Source organism: Astyanax mexicanus, chromosome 10 (genome assembly GCF_023375975.1).
Source record: "Astyanax mexicanus isolate ESR-SI-001 chromosome 10, AstMex3_surface, whole genome shotgun sequence".
In the NCBI taxonomy this organism is placed as follows: Eukaryota; Metazoa; Chordata; class Actinopteri; order Characiformes; family Acestrorhamphidae; genus Astyanax; species Astyanax mexicanus.
In genome coordinates, this window is record NC_064417.1 from 4,058,437 (window position 1) to 4,080,947 (window position 22,511).

Consider the following 22,511-nt stretch of genomic DNA (forward strand, 5'->3'; position numbering starts at 1 on the left):
GACATAAATTTGAGATTATTTTCCAACAATACAATACATACTACATATTAAGTTACAAATAATGTTTATATCAATACTGTGATTTATCAGACTCACAGCTTTTGTCTCCATTAACAGTTTATTTTTCTGCCACACTGGTAATATTGAGTTATTGATATTTTGTTTAATAGAGAATATATTTTGTGTTTAATTCTGCCTATAAGCTTTATTTCCCCCCTTTATTTATTCCAACCTTGTAAAGAATCAAAGAATCACAGTTTCACTGCTATACATTTGCCTTTGTTCTTGCAAAATGTGTATTTATTAAACGTGTTTGTATCAAAAATAACACCGCACAATAAGACAGTAGTGCAAAATAAAATAACTTTATATATAGTGACTTTAAAATGCTACCTGTAAAAATACTGTACATATTAAAGTAAGGACCATGTAAGGCATATTTAACACTGCAAAATATGTTCAATATGTTTTTCAAGTTGTTTTTAAACAGTCACGTAAAATATTCTGGCCTTGCAACATCCCATAACTCTCCTATTGGTTGTCGACATTATTCACGTCACTGTTAACGTGAGCCAAGTCTCAAGACTCTTGTGATTTATCCTGATTCTGGAAATTTGTCTGCAACAGTGAAATTGCTTAAAAATTGTTAGATGTAAGGTCGGCATGAGCGTAATTCTAATAGAAAGTATGTTAAAAAATGTATGTAAATGAATACAAATTGAGCAGTTAATGTCCTCCAAACCTTTTACTTTTCATTACCGTTGTCTAGTTTTAATGCCTGCACTCTAAAAAACAGAGGTACGATATGAGTACTTTTTTGTACTCAAAGGTACACTCTTCATAATTGGACCCTCAAAGGTACAATATTGGTCTTTACAGGGTCAGATTTGTTCCCTCTGAAGTACAAAGTAACTTCTAACAGCAATAAGTACAGATTTGTACCATTTAACCAGCCAAAGGGTACATTCAGTATTCTGTATCACTGTACTAATATACAATATTTATTTTAACTTCACATTTTTCATTTGAAAGCCAGACAATGTTGGATCATCAAGTTTTTGAGCCATATTTAGTTGATGATAATGTTTATAATCTTTATAATCTTTACTGGCACAAAAAACATGGGTACAAAAAAGGACTTTCACTGAAAGGTACTTTATTGTACCTCAGTATAAGGTACAGCCCCAGCGAAAAGCTTTGTACTCTTTTAAGTACAAATCTGTACTTACTTTTCTTAGTGTGTGTTTTCAAGTGTCCTGTAAGACCACCAAAATGCTTAAAAGTCCTCAGAATGTAAAAAACTTATTTTTCTGCAGAGAAAAAGGGTTTTATATCACCTACACATATGACCTGTATATGGAACAAGGCCTGTTAATGGGTTAATACTGTTTTTTAGTTGCCACCTTCAAGATACAAAAAATTATACAATGTAAAATACGTCGAGCTCAGACTGGCCAATAGTAGCTACTGTAACTAGTAAGGGAGTATCATAAGACAAGAACATTTACAGCTGGTGGAATGTTATCAGTCCTTGATATAAACAAAGTTGGAACTTCCTTAAAAATGTATTTGAGTAGAATTTTATCTATAAAGTTCGTGATATATTAAAATGCTTCAAAACAGCCACAGTTGTACATTAGGAAACCACTGGGAGATATAAACTTTTTATAGTTATTAGTGTTTTGGTAACGCGTACTTTGTACCTACACTTACTGGCCATGTTATCAGGTACATCTACTGTACCATACAAGTGCACTTTGTACTAACACAACTACTGACTGAAAGCATATCTGTTTTTGTTGTTGTTTTGTAAGTTGTCATCCAACATCTTCCATTTTTCTGTCAATAAAAGCCCAATAAATAAGGGCCACTGCTAACCGAATATATTTTTCTGTTGGTGGACCGTTCTTACCACAGCAGGGATGCTGACAGTAGATTTGTGTGTTTGTGTGTTGCACTTGACCACTATGGCTTGAGTAGAGGATGAAAAAGAACAATGAATGATTAGTGAGTCCAAATGAGTCCAAACGTTTTAAAAAAGATGGTTAATCATTTTAATCTATGTTTAGAATAGTCTACCATCTAAAAAAAATATGCTATTGCAATTTGCTTAATCGGCTCACTTGTTAAGAACGCAAATGCTGTGTTCCTGTTTAAACACAGATGATGAAATTTGTGAATTTCAAGTAGGACATTTTAACTGGAAAGCCCCAACAAGTCAGATTTCCTGCTCAGGAAGTCAGGAGATTGTAACCACCCTTGTAAAAAGGAAGTATACTTAAGAGCATTAAAAGTATGTTCAAATTAGGTAAAGAATACTAAAAGTACATTTTCTATTACATTTACTTTATTTGTTTTTTCCATAAATTGTATTGTAAAGCAATATGCTTTAAATTATATGTGGTGTTGATAGAAAACATATTTAGTGACATTAAATACCGTTTAAAGTGCACTTTAGTACAGTCTTTTTCCCCCAATAGCATTAGTTGTACACAATATTGTGCATCAATACACATAGTAGTAAATTACAATATATTTCAAGTGTATCAAAAATGATGTTTATAAAAACACAAACTTAAAACTTAAAGTTCGCAGAAGTTATATGAAAGAAGCACTCAAAAGCACAACCTAATGAAACACTGTTAAATAAATTACAAAGTACTGTAGTAAAATTTTAGCTTTTGAAATAAAGTACAATGGTGTCAGTGGTTAGAGCACTGGGCTATTAATGACAACATTGTGGGTTCAATACCTGGACAGGGCCCTTTAATAATCAATTCCCCCCTGGGCGCAATGGCTACCCACCGCTCCGGGCATGTGTGTGTACTCACTAGTGTGTGTGTGTGTGTGTGTGTGTGTGTGTGTGTGTGTGTTTACTGCACGGAAAAGTTAAAGGTGGAGGCCATCTGTGCCCAACACAACAATGGTGTTTATCGTTGCTCTCCATTGAATAAAAGGTATCTCCAAAATAACAACTTTACTTTAACTTTTACTTTAATTGGACATTAATGTAGGATTTCTATTGGTCCATTTATATAGAAAAATTAACACAGTGTAATGGACAGTTTGCATACATATTATATATAAAGCTAAATATAGACAAAAAATTAAGATACTTGGTTTTATTGGACAGTGACGAATATGCTTATCTTGTTTTGTTATCTATCTTATCTTGTTTTATCTTATTAGAATGTTTCGTTGGAACACCTTTACATTGGGTGTGACATCATTCCAAGCTCTGACTTCCAAGATAAATGAAACAGGGAATAAAATTACAACGCTTATCAAGTAAAACACCTTAATGAGAATGTACTGTCATATTATGAGAGACTACTGAATAACAAACTTAATGTAGACGTTAATGCTGATGCTTACTGGATATTTAAAGCTGAACTGCTAAGAGACTGACTAGTTGTATTATGTTTTATTTTAACAGATAAAATGAAAAGATAACAGATTACTATTAAAAGATAATTAAAAATATGGCAATTTAGCCACTAGGCAATTACGCCCCTGGTAGTCTAGTCATCCAGTTCCCCCATGTGGTAGATGTGGCATTGACATGAAAGTCAACATATTATATTGTTCAATATAAGAAATATTTATTCAATAAGTAAGGGCACTGAACATTACATACAGCAGACTACAGCCAATAAATGTACTTATTTTAATACTGACTATATTGCATGAAAACAGTAACATTTTGAAAGTTCAACATTGGTCAATTAATAAACTCTCAAAAAAAAAACAGAACAGGTAAATATTTTATTTATGTTTTTATTTCACTGTTCATAAACAACATTCAAAAAGTCTTGGGGAATGTCTGACATCAATATTACAAATAGTGACATCACTCAATGACAGTAAAGATTTAACATTAATCACAACTGTACTGAATGAGAACTATACAAAATTATAAAAACATTTATTCTCAATACCGTTTTTTAAATTAATTATTGACCTCCATCTCAGAAGACATTCTGGATCTGCAATTAAATTTGACCATTTCTTAAAAATAAAAAGAGACAGGTATATAAAAAAGTGAATTGCAAAATGATTTGCTATTCATATTTGTTTTAGATATAACAAAACAAACACCCCAGCACTAGCATTCACATGGAGCTGATATTGCATAGTACTTTTGGCACAGATTCAGAATTGTCAAATGTTTGCATATCTAATGAAAATCATAGTAAAAATTATTTTGGTTTTATAAAACTAAAGACTTCTGCTTATCTGATCTACATCATATCAAGATGTGGTGTCAACACCTTTAAAAGTATAAATAACAAATAATTTCCAAATAAATTCACACCTTTTGAAATTTAACACAGCTATCAAATGTACCACCCAACCATTACACCCCCAGTGTCAGTGGAGTGATATGGATTTGTACAGGTTTTACTGTACTGGTCTAATCATGCTTGCCCTTTTTCTTCTGGGGTGAACCTTCAGTCCAAGCTACATAAACGAAAAGGGCTAGGACCACATGTACTGCCAAAACTGCTACAATAGCAGCGTAGAAATAGCTATCTGTGTTGGACATCTGCAGTAAGCCTAGACAGAGAAAACAGAAGGGGGAAAAAAAAAAAAAAAAAAGTTTCATTTTATTTTTGAAGTGACAATCTCACATTATACAGTAGAACATCATAATGAAGGTAAAAATGTGTATGTATATTTTCTTACCCTCAAAGATGTATGACTTTGATGCGAAGTATAATCCTATCGGCACAGTAACCATTAAAACTGTAAAGAACAGCAACGTTTTGAGGGCAGAAACCAAGGACCCATCGTTCCTGAAAAACACACAAGTTTTTTGTATAGTGAATTTGAGAATCACAGAACAGTAATTCATAAACAAGAGAAGAAACAAAAGGTGTGGGCCTGATAAGTGTACTATAGATGTTGTGTTTGCTTCTGAAGGCAGCAAATGTGTTCCCTCACACCAGGAAGTAAAAAGGAAAAAGTATAAAAGAAAGCTGATAAAGGGCTCTTTACAGGCCAGCATAAAAAGTGACCTACATTTAAAACCACTTTACAGTCACAGATAAAAGGATACACAAACAAAAATGGATTAGAATCAAGAACAGGAAATATTAGGAAACCATTTTAACTTTTCTAATGCTTTAATGAAATGTTTTACCCTCCATATAACCAGTTTTAACAATATTTCTAGAACAAAATGTTAAAATACATGTTATGAAATTGATCTAGCTAGTAAGTGATGCAAGCAAATTAGAATTATGTCAAGAGGCAACTAAGATCAACAAAGGTTAAGAGATCCTTGAAGGTCCTTTAGAGTCTTTTGGCGTCACATATATATATAGTATAGTGGCGCAGTTCTTTTACTGTTGATCAAAGTGTTCATATACTCAGTTTTAAAAACATGTAATGCAAATTTGCATTTTTGGATATAAAATAAACCAAGCAACAAGAACAGTTTGATCATACGCTGTCTGACCAAAAAAAAAAGTCTCCACCTGGATATATGTAAGTAAATAATGTAGGGTTGATGCTGTTGCAGTTGGTCTGCAGGTTTAGGTTCAGCAACAGTATGTGCTGAAAGAATGAGGTCAGCTGACTACCTGAATATACTGAATATAGACCAGGTTATTCCATCAATGGATTTTTTCCTTTCCTGGTGGCACGGCCATATTCCAAGATGACAATGGCAGGATTCATGGGGCTGGAATTGTGAAAGAGTGATTCAGGGAGCATGAGATCATCATTTTCACACATGGATTGAGAAATTTCACCACAGAGTCCAGATCTTAACCTCATTGAGAATCTTTGGGATGTGCTGGAGAAGGCTTTAAGCAATGGTCAGACTCGATCATCATTAATAAATAATCTAGGTGAAAAATTAATGCAACACTAGATTGAAATAAATCTTGTGACATTTCAGAAGCTTATCGAAACAATGCCACAGTGAATGTGTGCAGCAATCAAAGCTAAAGGTGGTCCAACCAAATATTAGAGTGTTTGCTGTAGATACATTGCCAAAACAATCACTATTACAAACTGACCAATCAGTTTGGGTAAATTTTACGTATTAATTTTCTTAATTTTATTACATTTCTCTCACTTTGTTAGAAAGTAAACATTTTAAAGACCACACTTTTCTCCACGGTATACACTCTAAAATACTATTTTAATATGATATTACATAATGAATTGTAGCAATTGTTTGTAGCAAAGTGACCATGGAAATAGAAATGGCCAAGAAAAGTCTAACGTTACACCTCTCAGCAGTAAAGTTGCATTAACTGGTATATTATTTATCACAGTAGATTATTCCTTAAGCGGTATATCAATTTTACATTTATTAATTAGTATAATAGTATACAGTATAACTGTATAACAGTTTTTAGCTTAGCTTAGCTTAGCTTGCTGTGGCTAACAGAATGAATGAAGAAGCTACAGATCACCTGATGTTAGCGAGGCTAGCTAACAGATTAGCACAGATATTCTTACAAAAATCCCCCGAACCGCTTAACTTACCCTCTGAAATCCGCCACGACCTCTGAGTTTGGGTTTAGACCTGTTTTAACAAACCCCTCCATTTTCTGTATTAAATCCTCTGAACAGCAGGGCTACAGTACAGTATAGTGAACAGTATATTATGAGGCGCTTTGTTTCAGGGAGCGAGAGGTCTGGGTCACATGACAGCAGAGCTTCTAACCCCACAGCCCGTCTATACCGCCCCCTACCGGCGGAGGAGCGCAGCCGCCACCGCACCCAAATAAATAAATTACAGCGGAAAAAACAAACACCCAGCTGTAAGGTGACCCTCTTAATGTACAGTACCAGACTAAAAACACACCTTCTTATTCAGTGCTTTTTTATTTCTTTATTTAATTCATTTTCTACATTGTATATTAATATTAAAGACATGAAAACCAGTAAGAGACATTAAGAGGGATTTTTTTTTTACCTAAAAAAAATAATAATTTAATTCACAAAATCTAATTGTACATTACATTTATAGCATTTAGCTGATGCTCTTATCCAGAGCGACTTCCAAGTTTATTTCTATTACAGAGGTGGGCCAATGTAGTATCTATCTATCTATCTATCTATCTATCTATCTATCTATCTATCTATCTATCTATCTATCTATCTATCTATCTATCTATCTATCCATCCATCCATCCATCCATCCATCCATCCATCCATCTTGTAGCAAATGTGCCCCCCAACTCTCCCCTAAACAGACCGTAGTAAAAGCAGTGCCCTCTATTGGTTATAGATGTTGAATTTTGAAGAGTTTGTCAGTGTCCTTTCACTGTAATAGCAATTCTGAGTCCTGGCATCCCTCACCTTAATAATGATAATCCTGTAGTTCAGGCAACATTTCAGCAGCACAAGTACTGGTAATCAGGGCCGCTGCTAAGGTTTTGGAGGCCCTAAGCATAACTGGTCAGTTGGATTAACTACACACAAAAAACATGTAATCAGTATTTTATCATTTTAAGTTGGCCTAACATTATTTTTTTTGCAGTAGGCCACCATAGATGATTATGTCTGTTTAGTAGAAAGGAGATAAAGGAACGCACTTCAATTACGCAGACCTTGTGAGAACCACCATGGACCTGCAAGGTGGTGGAACAGAAACCTCCTCCAACACCCTCCTAACAGCATTCCTGTACCTCATGAAACATACAGACATTCAAGGTTTAAACAATGAGATTATCCACTGCACTTCATTGTAAATCCACATAGTGTTTCCTGCATTACCTGGCTGATTTGTTGACTGCATGCAATCATTTACCTTCTGTCTTGTCTGTTTAGAGAGATGCCAGCAGGAGATCGATGAGGTTCTGGGGAGTAAACCTCATGCATCTTTTGAGGACAGACACAACATGCCGTACACCCATGCTCTTTTCTGTGAGTCTCAGCGCATTGCCAGTACTCTGCCTTTGGCTGTACCCCACTGCACCACCAATGACACTGAACTGATGGGCTACAGCATCCCTAAGGTAAATATTTTACTTGTTGTGTTTTGTTTTACATATTTACAGTTGTGGTCAAAAGTTTACATACACTTGTAAAAAAACATAATGTTATGGCTGTCTTGAGTTTTCAATAAGTTCTACAACTCTTATTTTTCTGTGATAGAGTGATCGGAACACATACATGTTTGTCACAAAAAACAGTCATAAAATTTGGTTCTTTCATAAATTTATTATGGGTCTGCTGAAAATGTCACCAAATCTGCTGGGTCAAAAATATACATACAGCAACATTAGTATTTGGTTACATGTCCCTTGGCCATTTTCACGGCAACTAGGCGCTTTTGGTAGCCATCCACAAGCTCCTGGCAAGCTTCAGGTCGAATGTTTGACCACTCTTCTTGACAGAATTGGTGCAGTTCAGCTAAATGTGATGGTTTTCTTGCATGAACCCATTTCTTTAGCACTGTCCACATGTTCTCAATGGGGTTTAAGTCAGGACTTTGGGAAGGCCATTCTAAAACCTTAATTCTAGCCTGGTTTAGCCATTCCTTTACCACTTTTGATGTGTGTTTTGGGTCATTGTCTTGTTGGAACACCCAACTGCGCCCAAGACCCAACCTTCGGGCTGATGGTTTTAAGTTTTCCTGCAGAATTTGGAGGTAATCCTCTTTCTTCATTATCCCATTTACTTTCTGCAAAGAACCAGTTCCACTGGCAGCAAAACATCCCCAGAGCATAATACTACCACCACCATGCTTGACAGTAGGCATGGTGTTCCTGGGATTAAAGGCCTCACCTTTTCTCCTCCAAACATATTGCTGGGTGTTGTGGCCAAACAGCTCAATTTTTGTTTCGTCTGACCAGAGAACTTTCCTCCAGAAGGTTTTATCTTTGTCCATGTGATCAGCAGCAAACTTCAGCCGAGTCTTAAGGTGCCTTTTCTGGAGCAAGGGCTTCTTTCTTGCACGGCAGCCTCTCAGTCCATGGCGATGTAAAACACGCTTGACTGTGGAGACTGACACCTGTGTTCCATCAGCTTCCAAATCCTTGCAGACCTGCTTCTTGGTGATTCTTGGTTGACTCTTGACCATCCTGACCAATCTCCTCTCGGCAGCATGTGATAGCTTGCGTTTTCTTCCTGATCGTGGCAGTGACACAACTGTTCCATGCACTTTATACTTGCGTATAATTGTCTGCACAGTTGCTCTTGGGACCTGTAGCTGCTTTGAAATGGCTCCAAGTGACTTCCCTGACTTGTTCAAGTCAATAATTCGCTTTTTCAGATCCACACTGAGTTCCTTTGACTTTCCCATTGTAGCTTTTGTAGCTGAGTCTAATCACTGGGTCAAATGAGCCCTATTTAAATGGGCTCATGAGAAGTCAACAGCTGTAGTCAATCAGAATCACTTACAAGAAGTGAAGAGGCCATGACATGAAGCTAATTTGATTGACACAACTCGCTACATCACCAAAATTGACAAATTTTGTTGCTGTATGTATATTTTTGACCCAGCAGATTTGGTGACATTTTCAGCAGACCCATAATAAATTTATGAAAGAACCAAATTTTATGACTGTTTTTTGTGACAAACATGTATGTGTTCCGATCACTCTATCACAGAAAAATAAGAGTTGTAGAACTTATTGAAAACTCAAGACAGCCATAACATTATGTTTTTTTACAAGTGTATGTAAACTTTTGACCACAACTGTAAATTTATAACATATATTTAAAATTTTATGTTTTCTTTGCTTGTAAAACAGGGTACACTTATCATCCCAAACATTGACTCTGTTCTAAAAGAGGAAGGCCAGTGGAAGTTTCCTAATGAGTTCAACCCAGCTAACTTCTTAAACGAGCAGGGACAGTTCGAGAAGCCTGAGGCCTTCGTGCCCTTTTCTATGGGTGAGATTAACATTACAAATGATTAAAACCCTTTGCATAGATTGGTCTGCTTTTTAAACAACATTCTGTAGCAGCTTTAATATATAATAAAAGGATTCATGTCATTTCAATGCTCATCTAAATTAATGAAGTATGAATACTTTGTTGTTTTACTCTAGTAGAAATGTTGGTTATCTATACTTTACTGGAGTAATTATTTTTCAGACATATTTTTTCTTTTATTAGTCAGAACTTTGTACTCCTTACATTTTAAAGATCACGTTAATAGCCTCTTTACTCCTATTCAATTACAGCTTGTTTTCATTCCGGCTTTTCATTCTTCAATAAAACCCCTATCCAGATAAATTCCTCCATCCAGATCCAGAGTGATTCTGACTGTGATTGGATAAGAAGTATAAACGTATACCATTCCGATACCCTATTGGTTTAGACGTCACGCCCACAATGCAGCAAGAACATAGCAGACGTATGTAGTCTAGTATGAAGATGATCCATACAGAGACTGAGGAGAACTCCAGACAAACTTCAGTCCAACTAAGCCTCTTTAATATATTTACATTCTACTAAAATACATTCATTTACAATGGGGCATATATGCAGCTGAAACACTAGGTACCCTGTACATTACAATGTAATTCTATGTATCCCAAATCACATATATATAAAACATATATATATTTTTTTTACTTCAGATGCCACTTCTGTATCTTTCATGTTGATAATACATTAATGTGAAAAGCAGTGTTTTTTGCTACTCAGCTATATACCACCATCCCCCATCACTAGTGATGCCTCAACACAAGGAGAGTGAAGACTAGCACACGCCTCCTCCGATACATGTGAAGTCAGACTCCGCCTCTTTTTGAACTGCTGCTCATGCAGCATTGCCGAGTAGACTCTGATGTATCAGAGACTCGGTTCTGATACATCAGCTCACAGACGCCTTGTGCTGATCGACATCACCCTAAGAGTGATGAGGGGAAAGAACGCCATCTACTGTACCCACCCAGAGAGAGCAAGGTCCAATGTGCTCTCTCAGGGCTCCAGCAGCTGATGGCAAGCTGATTGACTGACTGGCATTCGAACCAGCGATCTCCCGATCATACTGACAATGCTTTAGGCCGCTAGACCACCATATTGATGTGTGTTTTCATGTCCACAGGACCCCGTGTGTGTCTTGGTGAGAGTCTGGCTCGCATGGAGCTCTTCCTCATTATGGTCACCTTACTGCGCCACTTCCAGTTCTTCTGGCCTGAAGATGCAGGAGAACCGGACTTCACTCCTGTATTTGGAGTCACGGTCTCACCCAAGCCCTACAAGATGGGAATCAGGCTGAGACAACCAGCCAGTAAGACTTAGAGCCTGGCACCAAATGCCAGTGGGATAGGTCTTAATAAGACTAAATACAAAGTATAACTAGATTTCACACACGGTAATCCACAATAACAGTAATAAAAATAGTAGGAAGTGATTCTGAATTAGAGGCGATGTATATGTTCTAAGAATACAAATTAACATTAGATGTTTATATTAAAGAGAAATCTAGTGATGTATGAGAAACTCCTTAAAAGCTCTTCGTTTGCTTATAATCAGACTTTTACATGATGTTAACTGACATTATTCATGAACTACACTGTGGGATTCACATGTTGTTCTGAAATATAATTTCTTGGGCATTAGTTTTATAGACCATGTATGATTTTACCCTTAAACACAGCAAGAGATTCATACGTAGGTATGTAGCATAGATATCTAATGGTCAAAAATAAAATGTTAATGCTGAAAGGCATGAAAAAAACAGATGTGTTTGCTTAAATGTATGTAAGTACATAAGTGTATGAATTAAATGAGAGATCATATGGAAATGTACTAATCAAAAATCTATTTTTAAAAATATGTTGATGGTTGTTGGGGATTTTGATTTTAGAGAAAATTATTTTTACAGGACATTTTATTGTATTTAGTCTAATAACGATTATAAAAAGCATTTTTAATCTACATTTCTCTGAATTCTTGATTTGTTCTTCTGGTTTTGACTCCACAACTCCACAACAAGTCATTTTGCTGTTTTGAGAACCTTTGGACTGTTTGTTTTGTGCTTCTGCCAGATGGGTTTATTACGTTATCTTTAGTTGCTTCCAATTTCCTGTCATGCTTATCCTGCAGTTTAACATCACATTACAGTTGTGCATCAAATAAATCATATCACCTTTCTGATTATGTACATCAAATAAATCATATAACTTTTCTAATAATGTCCAGCAATGAATAAATATTGATGTTTCTTTACAACCACTCTCTATTTATGAAGATTGGTAGACTAACACAAATTAAATGCAATAAAATAAAGCATTTAACTAACTAAAGTAAAGTTTTAAAACATAAATATGACCAGTTTCAGAGGTGTGAAGGTGTATTGCTTTAAGCTGACCATTCAGACCAAGTCAGCACTGCAGAAATAATAATGAACCTTTGTGAAAGAAGCAGGTTTAGTGCCAAGTTTTTTTTCTCACTTTTGTTTTTATCTATTATTTATTTGATATTTATTCACTGTTACTCTTGTGCAATAATACTGGTCCACCCTACCATAATCATATCTCTATGCACTAGATGTATATATATATTTTTTCTTTTACTATATATAATTTTTTAAACTCTTTATATATGTTTGCCTAGTTAAAGCCAAATGAGTTACTGTGGCACAGTTGGGCACAGAAAGGGTAGTCATATGTGGACATAAATACAAGTCATTTATTAATTTTAAAATAAAACTCAAAAAAAGAAACTGAAAATTAAGCTTGTCTCGATGGCGGGCAGTTAGTCAAAACCACAATCCTGCTATTTTAAGACCAGTGCTGTGCTCTCTCTTTGTCAACTGGGCAAAATGTCTTAAGCTCTATCCAAATGGGATTAGTTTCTCAGGGGGTCCTGGGATAATTTTCTCTTTTATGTGGGGGGGGGGATCCCTTTTGATTTTATTCCCGTCCGGAACGACCATGTATGTGTTTTTCTTAGACGTCCTCTGAGAAAATTACAGTCTGAATTACCTACTGTTTTCCGCTGAACTCCGTGGTCCTCCGGTAATTTTAGTCCCGTCTGGATCCACATCTTTGAGTTTTGTCACCTCACTTTGAATAAAATAGCTATTTATCCACTGCCATGCCCCATACAGTAATTACACTTTGGGCGCGTGTTTCCACGGAGATCCATGTTAAAAACCTAACAGCGAGTGGAAATGGAGGAGCTACTGAACGCGATGTCATGTGATTGAGAAAGCTTAAAAACTCACTGGTCCTCCTGTTTTTTTTTTCTGTTGCAGTCTGGATGCAAGATTTTTATCACTGAGTAGAAGTGTGAAATTTTTTTCACAGACGCCCCCCTGAGAAACTAATCCCATCCGAAAAGGATTTAAAGTGCATTATTGACATTGGCATGTTTAAAGCTTACTGATACTGTATCTCACCAAGAGGTACGCTACCCAAAAGTAGCCTTTGACAGCCTTTTTATATGGCAGCAGGGGAAGCCCTTGTAAGCCATTAATCAGAAGACACCTGTATCATTCATTAATCTCTTAGCTTATAAATAATAATAATCACTTTAACAACCATTTGCTGACCAGTAAACTGTGCTAACTAGAGCCATAGACTTGACCTGGTTATTATTAGTAACTTTGCTAACATGCTAAAAGCTTCAAAAAGAAAAAAAAAACAGGTTCATTCCTTTAGTTTTGAGTCAGTCGGCTGAAACAGAGCCTGCTGTGTGTAGTTATTAGTCTGTTAGCACATAGGGATAAATACAGGAGTACAGTGCTGATAGTGATTCTGTTTCTAGCTTAGCTTTGCAGCACATTGTCTCAGCTGCAGTGGGCTATTCTGGTCATTAAAAAGAGGTCAGGACTGAGAGTTTTTTTCAGACAGTTATTTGTTATGAGTTTAAGCCAAGAAACTCCTGTGGTGGCCTACGGTTGTTCTCCTCACTAACCCTGAATGTTTTGGCCTGTAGCCCAGCTGTTTTCAAATCCTGGTTACATTCCTGAGTGTTCCAAACACCCGCAGATCCTTTTATCCAAGGAAAGAACAATTTAACCATGTTTGTACTGTTATGGTTTTATGGTTTTTGAATCTAGTGATTTTGGAGGCTTTTAGGCAGTAGCTTTATTTAATTCCATTTTATTTAATTCCATTTTTAAATCTAAAATTCAGAGCTATGAATTGAACAGTTCTGATCTGCAAACATTTTCTGCTGTTAAAACTTTATTTCAACATCACTGAAAATGTTGCCTATATTGCACCTCTCATTTTTCAGACAAACTGAAGCAAATAAGTACTGTTCTCATAATGACTGCTGGTGGACCAGCTTCTTAAGAAGTTAAATTAGGCTGTAATGATGAGGCCTGTTTGGAAATATCTATATAACAACACATGTACAAACCTATTTAGAGCCCATCAGTGTTGTGCCAGTTCACAGCTTTTCTGAACTAGTTCAAGTTCAGTTCATACATGCTCAAAGTGAACAGTTCACGTTCAAATTTCACATTTTTAATTCTGAACTAGTTCAAAGTTCAGTTTATTTGACTTTTTTGGTGAGATATTTAAATAAATACTTTTTTTTCACACTACAAGCTAGAAATCACTATACGTTCTTTGAAACGGCTCATTGTAGACATTTGCTCATGACACTGCAATTGTGGGTTTCGTACCAGGTGATGAAAATGTTCATAAGGGGAATCGGTGTCTGTCTCTGTGCATCACTTCCACCAGCCATTTTTTTTTAATTGCAGTGCTTTCTCTCACTCTCGTCATTGGTCTCTCTCTCTCTCTCTCTCTCTCTCTCTCTTTCTCTGTATCTCTCTCTCTCTCTCTCTCTCTCCCTGTATCTCTTTCTCTCGCGCGCTCTCCGCGTCATTGCTCCTCTCTCTCTCTCTCTCTTTCTCTCTCTCACTCTCGCCCCCGCGCTCAGCACTCTCCGCGTCGTTGCTCCGTGTCTCTGCGTCGTTGCCAGTATGTTATTAAATAGCCAACGTTCATTTACAGGGATGTCTGCCGTTCATGACACATACTGTGAACTAATTCATGTTCACGTTCTTTATTAAAAATGTGTTGTGTTCAGTTCAACGTTCATTAAAAAAATTTGCGTGTTCAATGAACGCGTTCTTTTCAACTCGTTCACACACAACACTGGAGCCCATGTATACCTGGAATCCACATCTCCCACGTTCCTCCCATGTGTACACCACTTTAGAATGGTGCATGTGCTAAAGGTCCACCAGCTGCCCTCATGTAAATGATTGAACTGCCCTCAGTCATGCTGATATGATACCACGGAGACTTCAAGCGGAGAATTTTTTGATGAAACCAAATAGATAAGAGAACCACAACAGAGAACATGCTGGGCTCTTTGGTGCTGGTTTGGATTTTTATCTGCCTGCTCTTCCTCTTCATCAAGATCCAAAGACCCAAGAACTTCCCCCCTGGACCCCGGCCTTTGCCTATATTCGGGAACGTGTTTCAGCTGAACATTTCCAATCCTCTGAAGGACTTTGAGAGGGTAGAGTAGTGTGTCCATACAATATTTGTGTGTATTATTGTAATATTACATTAGACTGAGTTTCTGAGTCATGTTTCTGGTGGTTTTAACTGGAATCTTCAAATATCTTATTAGACTTTGACTGGTTTGTGAAAAAATCTGCTCTGAATATGCTGTATACTTTTTTCTGCTGGCTGTTTTGTACATATAGATTGCTGAGCGCTATGGGAATGTGTACAGTCTGTATTTTGGAGGAAGACCAGCAGTAATTCTAACTGGATTTAAAGCTGTAAAGGAAGCTCTGGTGACCAAGGCTGCAGACTTTTCAGGACGCCCACAAAACGTCTTAGTGAGCCACATCACAGAAGGGAAAGGTGAACTCTATACACAGTTATGTTTGAGAGATATCTATGATTAATGTTTAGCCAGCGTCATTGATATGCTTATATTCTGGCACAAAAATGAGCTGACAAATGGTTGAGTTAGATGTGAAAGAACATTTAAAAATGTCTAATTAGACTAAAATGAGGCAAATATTGCAGGTATCGTATTTGTTGACTATGGTCCTTATTGGAAGGAGCAGCGGCGCTTTGCTCTCATGTCCCTGAGGAACTTTGGTCTGGGGAAGCAGTCTATGGAGGACAGAATTCTGGGAGAGATCCAACATCTTGTTGCATGCTTGGAGAAAAGTGTTGGTAAGTCATAAGTGGTTCATTTTAGCTGTGTACAGTAGAGTTAAGTAGATTTTAATGTCTACAACAAAACCACTGGCTTTCTCGAATCATCATATGATTAATATGAAAATATATGAATCTGTCTCTCTAGGAGGATTCATGAATCCAGACACTTTGTTCCATGAAGCTGCATCAAATATAATCTACTTGGTTTTATTTGGTATCCGCTATGAGTATGGCGATGAAACCCTTAAACAGTATGTCACTAGCTTTGTCGAAACTACAAAGATTGCCAATGGATTCTGGGGAATGGTAGGACATTGGATTAATTCTTCCTTCTAAATTAAACATTGGGGAAAATCATATTTGATGAATTTAATGAACTGTCTGTCTATATTTCTTATAGATATATGATACATTTCCAGCGTTGAGATGGCTTCCCCTTCCCTATAGAAAGGCTCTGAAACATTCTGCGTTAGTGAGAAAAATCAATGCAAATTTGGTCAACAAACACAAACCAACAAGAGTCCCAAAAGAACCCAAAAACTTTGTAGACTGCTTTCTGGACGAGATGGATAAGGTGTGTGCTTGTGTGTTTGAGTATGAAGCTTTTTTACAGTTGTTATTGAAGATCTCTATGGTTTGTCTTATCAGAAGATCTGTTTTGCCCAGCAGACATCAAATGATGGGTCCTCCTTTAGTGAAAAACAGCTTGTGAGCTCCGTCATGGATCTCCATGCTGCTGGAACGGACACCACATCCAACACCCTCCGAACAGCACTCCTGTACCTCATAACAAATCCAGACATTCAAGGTTTGAATTATGAAATAGATGTGATATGAAATAGACATGGTCAGATCTGTCTTTGAATCTTCATGGCACAGACAGACAGGCAATTTAAAAGGAGGTAGCTGGCTGCACATGTGTCAGATTGTTTCAGGCATTGATAGTAGTTAGCATAATAGTAATTAGTTCATATGAAAGTAAATTGGGTAACTGGCCTTCCAAATTGTGAAGAAAAATGAGTATACAGAAATAAATGAATATTAAAATATATTGAATATATAAATACTGTCAGCAGAGGGTGGAGTAACAGTGCCATTTAACAACGTTATTGGCAACTCTATATCCACCAATCAGCAGAAGTACCTACTGTTTTTTCGCTGAACTCTGTGGTCCTAAGGTAGCTTTAGTCCCGTCCGGATGTGCATCTCTAAGTTTTATCACCTTGCATTTAATAAATTAACTATTATACCATAACAGTGCGTGGAAATGGAGGAGTTACTGAACCTATTTCTTATGTGACAATGCGATGTCATGTGACCAAGAAAGCCACAAACTCACTGGTCCTCCTGTTTTTTCAATTGCAGTCCAGATGCAGGAGTTTAATCACTGAGTAGAAGTGTGAAATAATTTTTTTTACAGACGTCCCCCTGAGAAATTGATCCCGTAAAGATAGGGCTATAGAAGAATTGTTAAAATGCTAAAATGCTATGTACTGTATGAAGTCAATGTTACATGATTTTTAAGTCAATTTGGAGCATTACTCATGAAATTCTTCCAAAGTTCAGTACTAATTTTTGCCAAAAAGTTACAAATTGCAAAAATGGATGCACAAGGCTTTTTGTCTGACGACAGTGATATATATTTTAAAGGATGGTGATGATAAGTGTAGCTAGTGCCAAGAGTTTGTTGCGTGCATTGCCTGTTTTAATCAAAAACAAATTAAATCTGCACCATGTGACTTACTTTTCTGCTTTTCTAGAAAAATGTCAGAGGGAGATTGATGAGGCTCTAAAGGGTAAAGCTCATGCATCATTTGAGGACAGACACGACATGCCGTACACCCAGGCTGTGATCCACGAGTCTCAGCGTATCGCCAAAACAGTCCCCCTGAGTGTACCCCACTGCACCACCAGAGATACTGAACTGATGGGCTTCAGCATCCCAAAGGTAAAGCTTTTACTTTAATTTTGTTTTTCATAATTTGGGCTATGTGCTAATCACTTCTTCTAACTATTACCCTTTTTTTGTGATCAAGGATACTCTTGTCTTCCCAAACCTCGCATCAGTGCTGAGTGAGGAAGGCCAGTGGAAGTTTCCTCACGAGTTCAATCCAGTGAACTTTCTGAATGATCAGGGCCAGTTTGAGAAGCCTGAGGCCTTCCTGCCCTTTTCTGCTGGTGAGATATGATCAGAATTCAGTGTGAATTAATTGTAAGAATCATTGAAGACATGTGGGCGTCATGCCTTCCAATTGCTCTACAACTTATTCTACCTTCACAAACTCCAATTCCCAGAATGCACTTTTCAGTCATGTGTCTGGTAAAAAGCCTCACCTGTGTTTTGATTCCTTTCAGCTGTTATACCCTGTATATATACATGGTATTGAGCCTGCTGTTTTAGCTGCATAAGGAGCTTTATTTCTTTACTTGTCTATTTCTGTGTATGACCTATTTTTGGCTTTTGTTTCTGATTTTGTCTTTCTCCTTTGCTGGTTTACCTTGGTGTTTTTGCTCTTGTTTTTGACCCTTTTTCTCTACCGTTATGACTTTGAGACTTGATTTGTTGGTGTTACAGTGGGGTTTCAGTCTACAACTATAACTAAGTTTAGTGTTCAGTGCTCTGATTAACTGGCATAAACAAGGCATGTTAATGTGTGTTTTCTATGTGCACAGGACCCCGTGTGTGTCTTGGTGAAGGTCTGGCTCGTATGGAGCTCTTCCTCATCTTGGTCACTCTGCTGCGCCGCTTCCAGTTCTTTTGGCCTGAAGATGCAGGAGAACCAGATTTCACTCCTGTATATGGAATCACGCTCACACCAAAACCCTACAGGATGGGAATCAGGCGGAGACAGGCAGCTAAGGACATGTAGAACAACTGTAAATTAAAATGTCATTTAAAAAAAGATGTTTTATTCTAGAAACTCTACAATTTAAGACAGTTAAAATAATCCAGGTTAAATGAATAATAATGTTGTTGATTGCAGCTACCAAACCCAAATCCACATACTACAAATGATACGCTTCTAATGGATTTCCCAGAAGTCAATAAATAAACCAGACATGGTACAGAGTGAAATCTAGTTACTGCTGTCCCACTGCTCTCTGTTCCTCAACAAACATATCTTATCACACTATCAGAGTCATGCATGTCAGCACATTTATACGCTTAATAGAGTCTGGCTTATTTTCGAAGCCAAGATACAAACAAGTACATTATCTGGCTTTCAGATAAGTTATAAACATAATAATAACTAAATATATGACATAACATTTCTGTTTTTGCTGTAAATCCAGTTTAGTTTTCTGCCTAAACTTATAAACATTGTGGCACAGGGTTTTAAGGGTCTACATAGAAAAGCAGACCCATTTTGATTATTTTGGCTTTAAAATGCTCTTTTTAAAGTAGTTAGTGTACAGCTTATTTATATAGATTTATATATAATTTGAGTAAATTTGCTGTGCCCTCAAAACAACTCAACCCACAGCCATTAATGTCTCATGATGGAACTAACATACATGTGTGGCCAGACCAATATATTCCAATATATATTTACATAGAATTTAGTTGCTTGCTGCTTTGTTTCATACAAAAATGTAACAAAATATAGACAGAATAGTATGAATTTGAGCAAATAAAAAATAAATTACTTTTTTCAGTACATTGTCATAGAAAATTGTCTGAATACACTGTAATAAATGAACACTACTAGAAGTGCAAAATACACAGCATATAGTACTGTATAGAAACTATATTATAGTAAATATACTTGTTAATGTACATTAATAAAGGCTACTTTACTTTATCAATGTTATTATAAATCTATATTGGTTTAATTGCTTAAATACAGTTTGCCATAATGTTAGCATAGTTTAAATATAATGTCTTAGTATAAGCTATACCAAAAAATAAGCTATATATATATATATATATATATATATATATATATATATAACAGGGCTACCTAAAGCAAGCAATGTTATTAAAATATTATATTGCCTAATGTAAGGATAGTTTAAATGTAATGTTTTAGTATAAGGTATAAATTAAATACTAAATAATAAGCTATAAATAATGTGAATATAATAACACGTTTAAATAAGAGAAAACAAAAATATATGACATTAATTAAACTAAATATTTTAGAAATTTCATTGACTAAAACTACACTAAAATGTTTTGCTTTCGTCAAATAAATAAGTGACTAAATCTATTATACATTATAATGAAAAGACTAAGACTAAAGCTAATATAAGATTAGATTAGATTAACTAATACTGATATTTGGGACAATGACATTGTTAACTCTGCCCCAACCAACAGAAACAACAACACCACTGAAAAGAATGATTTTATTTTTTATATATGTTTAATATTATATAAGCAATACTAATTTATCTTTACAATGTGTGGAAGTTTGCCTATTGATGATAAGATTTCACCTTGCATCTGCAGGGGTCCAGCCACCAGGGGGAAGCAAGAGGCTGAGGCATTTTTAATCACAAACCCCTATTCTGCTCACACTAAACTCAGAGTGATATAGATCACTGAACTCATCAATTTCATTTTACAAATCATGCTGTGGTTTTATTTCTTATTGTTGCAGGATGTTTTTTTATTAGCATAATGTACCTACATTAATCTATATAAAATATTTCTTATTGACTCAGGCTAAATGTTGTTAAATTACAAAACATTTCTTATATATCTCAAAAAATATGACATATGAATATCAACAGATTTTAAATATTTGTATGAGCTTAAAAAAGTGTGATAAACTATGATATTCAGTCAACTGTAATAAAGATGCAATTAAAAGCTATTATTTTGCTTCTCGCTGTAAATCTGCTGATTTTCTGGTGATGTAATCTTTTAATAAACCAAACTCCTAATTAATTATTACCAATTATTTGGCACAGACACTTGAAATAAGAAGTGATTTTTTTTTATGTTGGTCTTATCTGACCACAGCACCTTCTTCCACATGTTTGCTACATGTGTTCCTACATGGCTTGTGGCTACAAACTGCAAACAGCACTTCGTATGTCTTCCTTTCAAACATGGTTTTCTTCTTGCTGTTCTTCCATAAAGGCCAGATTTGAGAAGTGCATGACTAAATAGTTCTCCTGTGGACAGATTCGGCTAATCTACCTGAGCTGTGGATTTCTGCAGCTCCTCCAGAGTGACCATGGGCCTCTTGGTAGGTTTGTATACTTTTTCTATTTTTGGATGATGGATTAAACGGTGCTCCTCGGGATGCTTAAAGCTTGAGATATGTTTTTATATGTTTAACCTAACCCTGCTATAAACTTCTTTTTCACAAATGTATCTCTGACCTGTCTGATGAGTTCCTTGGTCTTCATGATGCTGTTTGTTCACTAGTGTTAGCCAAAATTACAGAGGCCTTCACAGAACAGGTTTATATATATACTAAGACTAAATGACACACAGCTGGACTCTCTAATGAACTGATTAAGTGACTTCTGAAGGCACTGTAATTGATTTCACTGAATTTTATTTAGGAATTTCATATTAATATCAGATTTATATAATACTTTTGTACATCACAATGTTTTATCAGATTTCTTATTTGATTAAAATGGTAAAAACTATGTATTATTTTCATTCCACTTCACAAATATGTGCTACTTTGTCTTGGTCTATCACCTAAAATCTCAATATAATGCACTTTAGTTTGTGGTTGTAAGGTGACAAAATGTGCAAGTCACTGTAAATGCTGTTTACATGCAAGAATGTGAGGGTCAACCCAAATATAAATAACACAAAATCTGCTTCATCACACCTACACACACACTGATGTACCTGATTATCATGAACTCTGCCCTACAGGGAGCCTGCCAAAGAGAATCAGAGGGCAACAGATTGGAAGTTCTTGACTGGACAAAAGTCATTGGCTCAGATGTGTTTGGTTAGGAACATTGAAACACAAGAGCCGACATTTATTACAGTCATCATTTAGCTGCTGACTGCACTTCAGTAAGAGTTTGACCTAGTTCTGTATGTTCCTTACATGCTGTATCTTATCTCACATCTTATCTTATATACCAGCAGTTCACCAGCATGAATTTAGCCACTTTATAGCCTAGATTATGTAATCAGATGTTGGATTTAAAATACAAATAAGGGAGCATATTTGGTTTTGGGCTCTACATTTTTGTGATGAGCTTGCAGGTGTGGTGTCCTTTTAATACTAAAACTAAGGCTACGTTCACATTACAAACCACATTGCTATAAATCTTGAAGTGAGCTGTATCTGTGTGTAATGTGAACGAATCTGTCCCTGAAACGCCTCACATGCTGCACACTGATACATATAAAAACGTCACCTTCTTTACCAACAGCAAAAAAACTTACATTTGAGAGACGACTCGTAGCTTTATAAAGGAAAATGGAGGAGTTAGCAGCTTATATGTGGAGAATCTTTT

General features: G+C 36.1%; 3 protein-coding genes across 3 annotated transcripts; 2 read left to right on the forward strand and 1 right to left on the reverse strand.

The window, feature by feature from the left end:
- Positions 1-3,761: 3,761 nt before the first annotated feature.
- LOC111195740 (vacuolar ATPase assembly integral membrane protein vma21) lies at positions 3,762-6,676 on the reverse strand. Its single transcript, XM_022683767.2, has 3 exons — positions 6,502-6,676; positions 4,687-4,796; positions 3,762-4,557 (listed from the first exon to the last, which is right to left on the reverse strand). Exons 1-3 carry the CDS (start codon positions 6,561-6,563, stop codon positions 4,415-4,417), a joined length of 315 nt encoding a protein of 104 aa, XP_022539488.2. The 5' UTR covers positions 6,564-6,676; the 3' UTR covers positions 3,762-4,414.
- Positions 6,677-7,586: 910 nt separating this feature from the next.
- LOC125804714 (cytochrome P450 2D9-like) lies at positions 7,587-11,770 on the forward strand. The gene is made up of 4 exons (XM_049484001.1): positions 7,587-7,674; positions 7,792-7,979; positions 9,720-9,861; positions 11,024-11,770. The coding sequence occupies exons 1-4, from the start codon at positions 7,587-7,589 to the stop codon at positions 11,218-11,220; spliced, it is 615 nt and encodes a 204-aa protein (XP_049339958.1). The 3' UTR covers positions 11,221-11,770.
- A 3,358-nt stretch (positions 11,771-15,128) lies between these two features.
- Positions 15,129-20,967, forward strand: LOC103032871 (cytochrome P450 2J6). The gene is made up of 9 exons (XM_049484043.1): positions 15,129-15,408; positions 15,599-15,761; positions 15,930-16,082; positions 16,213-16,373; positions 16,468-16,641; positions 16,737-16,875; positions 17,828-18,015; positions 18,104-18,245; positions 18,741-20,967. Exons 1-9 carry the CDS (start codon positions 15,247-15,249, stop codon positions 18,935-18,937), a joined length of 1,479 nt encoding a protein of 492 aa, XP_049340000.1. The 5' UTR covers positions 15,129-15,246; the 3' UTR covers positions 18,938-20,967.
- Positions 20,968-22,511: the final 1,544 nt, after the last annotated feature.

Bases quoted from the DNA above. Each gene is read 5' to 3' on its own strand.
- LOC111195740 (XM_022683767.2), bottom strand. From the start codon at position 6,563: ATGGAGGGGTTTGTTAAAACAGGTCTAAACCCAAACTCAGAGGTCGTG. The intron at 4,797-6,501 runs GTAAGTTAAGCG...TGTGTTTTTCAG, and splicing joins GTCGTGGCGGATTTCAGAGG to GAACGATGGGTCCTTGGTTT. The intron at 4,558-4,686 runs GTAAGAAAATAT...TTCTCTGTCTAG, and splicing joins AAAGTCATACATCTTTGAGG to GCTTACTGCAGATGTCCAAC.
- LOC103032871 (XM_049484043.1), top strand. From the start codon at position 15,247: ATGCTGGGCTCTTTGGTGCTGGTTTGGATTTTTATCTGCCTGCTCTTC. The intron at 15,409-15,598 runs GTAGAGTAGTGT...TTGTACATATAG, and splicing joins CTCTGAAGGACTTTGAGAGG to ATTGCTGAGCGCTATGGGAA. The intron at 16,374-16,467 runs GTAGGACATTGG...TATTTCTTATAG, and splicing joins CCAATGGATTCTGGGGAATG to ATATATGATACATTTCCAGC.
- LOC125804714 (XM_049484001.1), top strand. From the start codon at position 7,587: ATGGACCTGCAAGGTGGTGGAACAGAAACCTCCTCCAACACCCTCCTA. The intron at 7,675-7,791 runs GTTTAAACAATG...TTGTCTGTTTAG, and splicing joins GAAACATACAGACATTCAAG to AGAGATGCCAGCAGGAGATC. The intron at 9,862-11,023 runs GTGAGATTAACA...TCATGTCCACAG, and splicing joins CTTCGTGCCCTTTTCTATGG to GACCCCGTGTGTGTCTTGGT.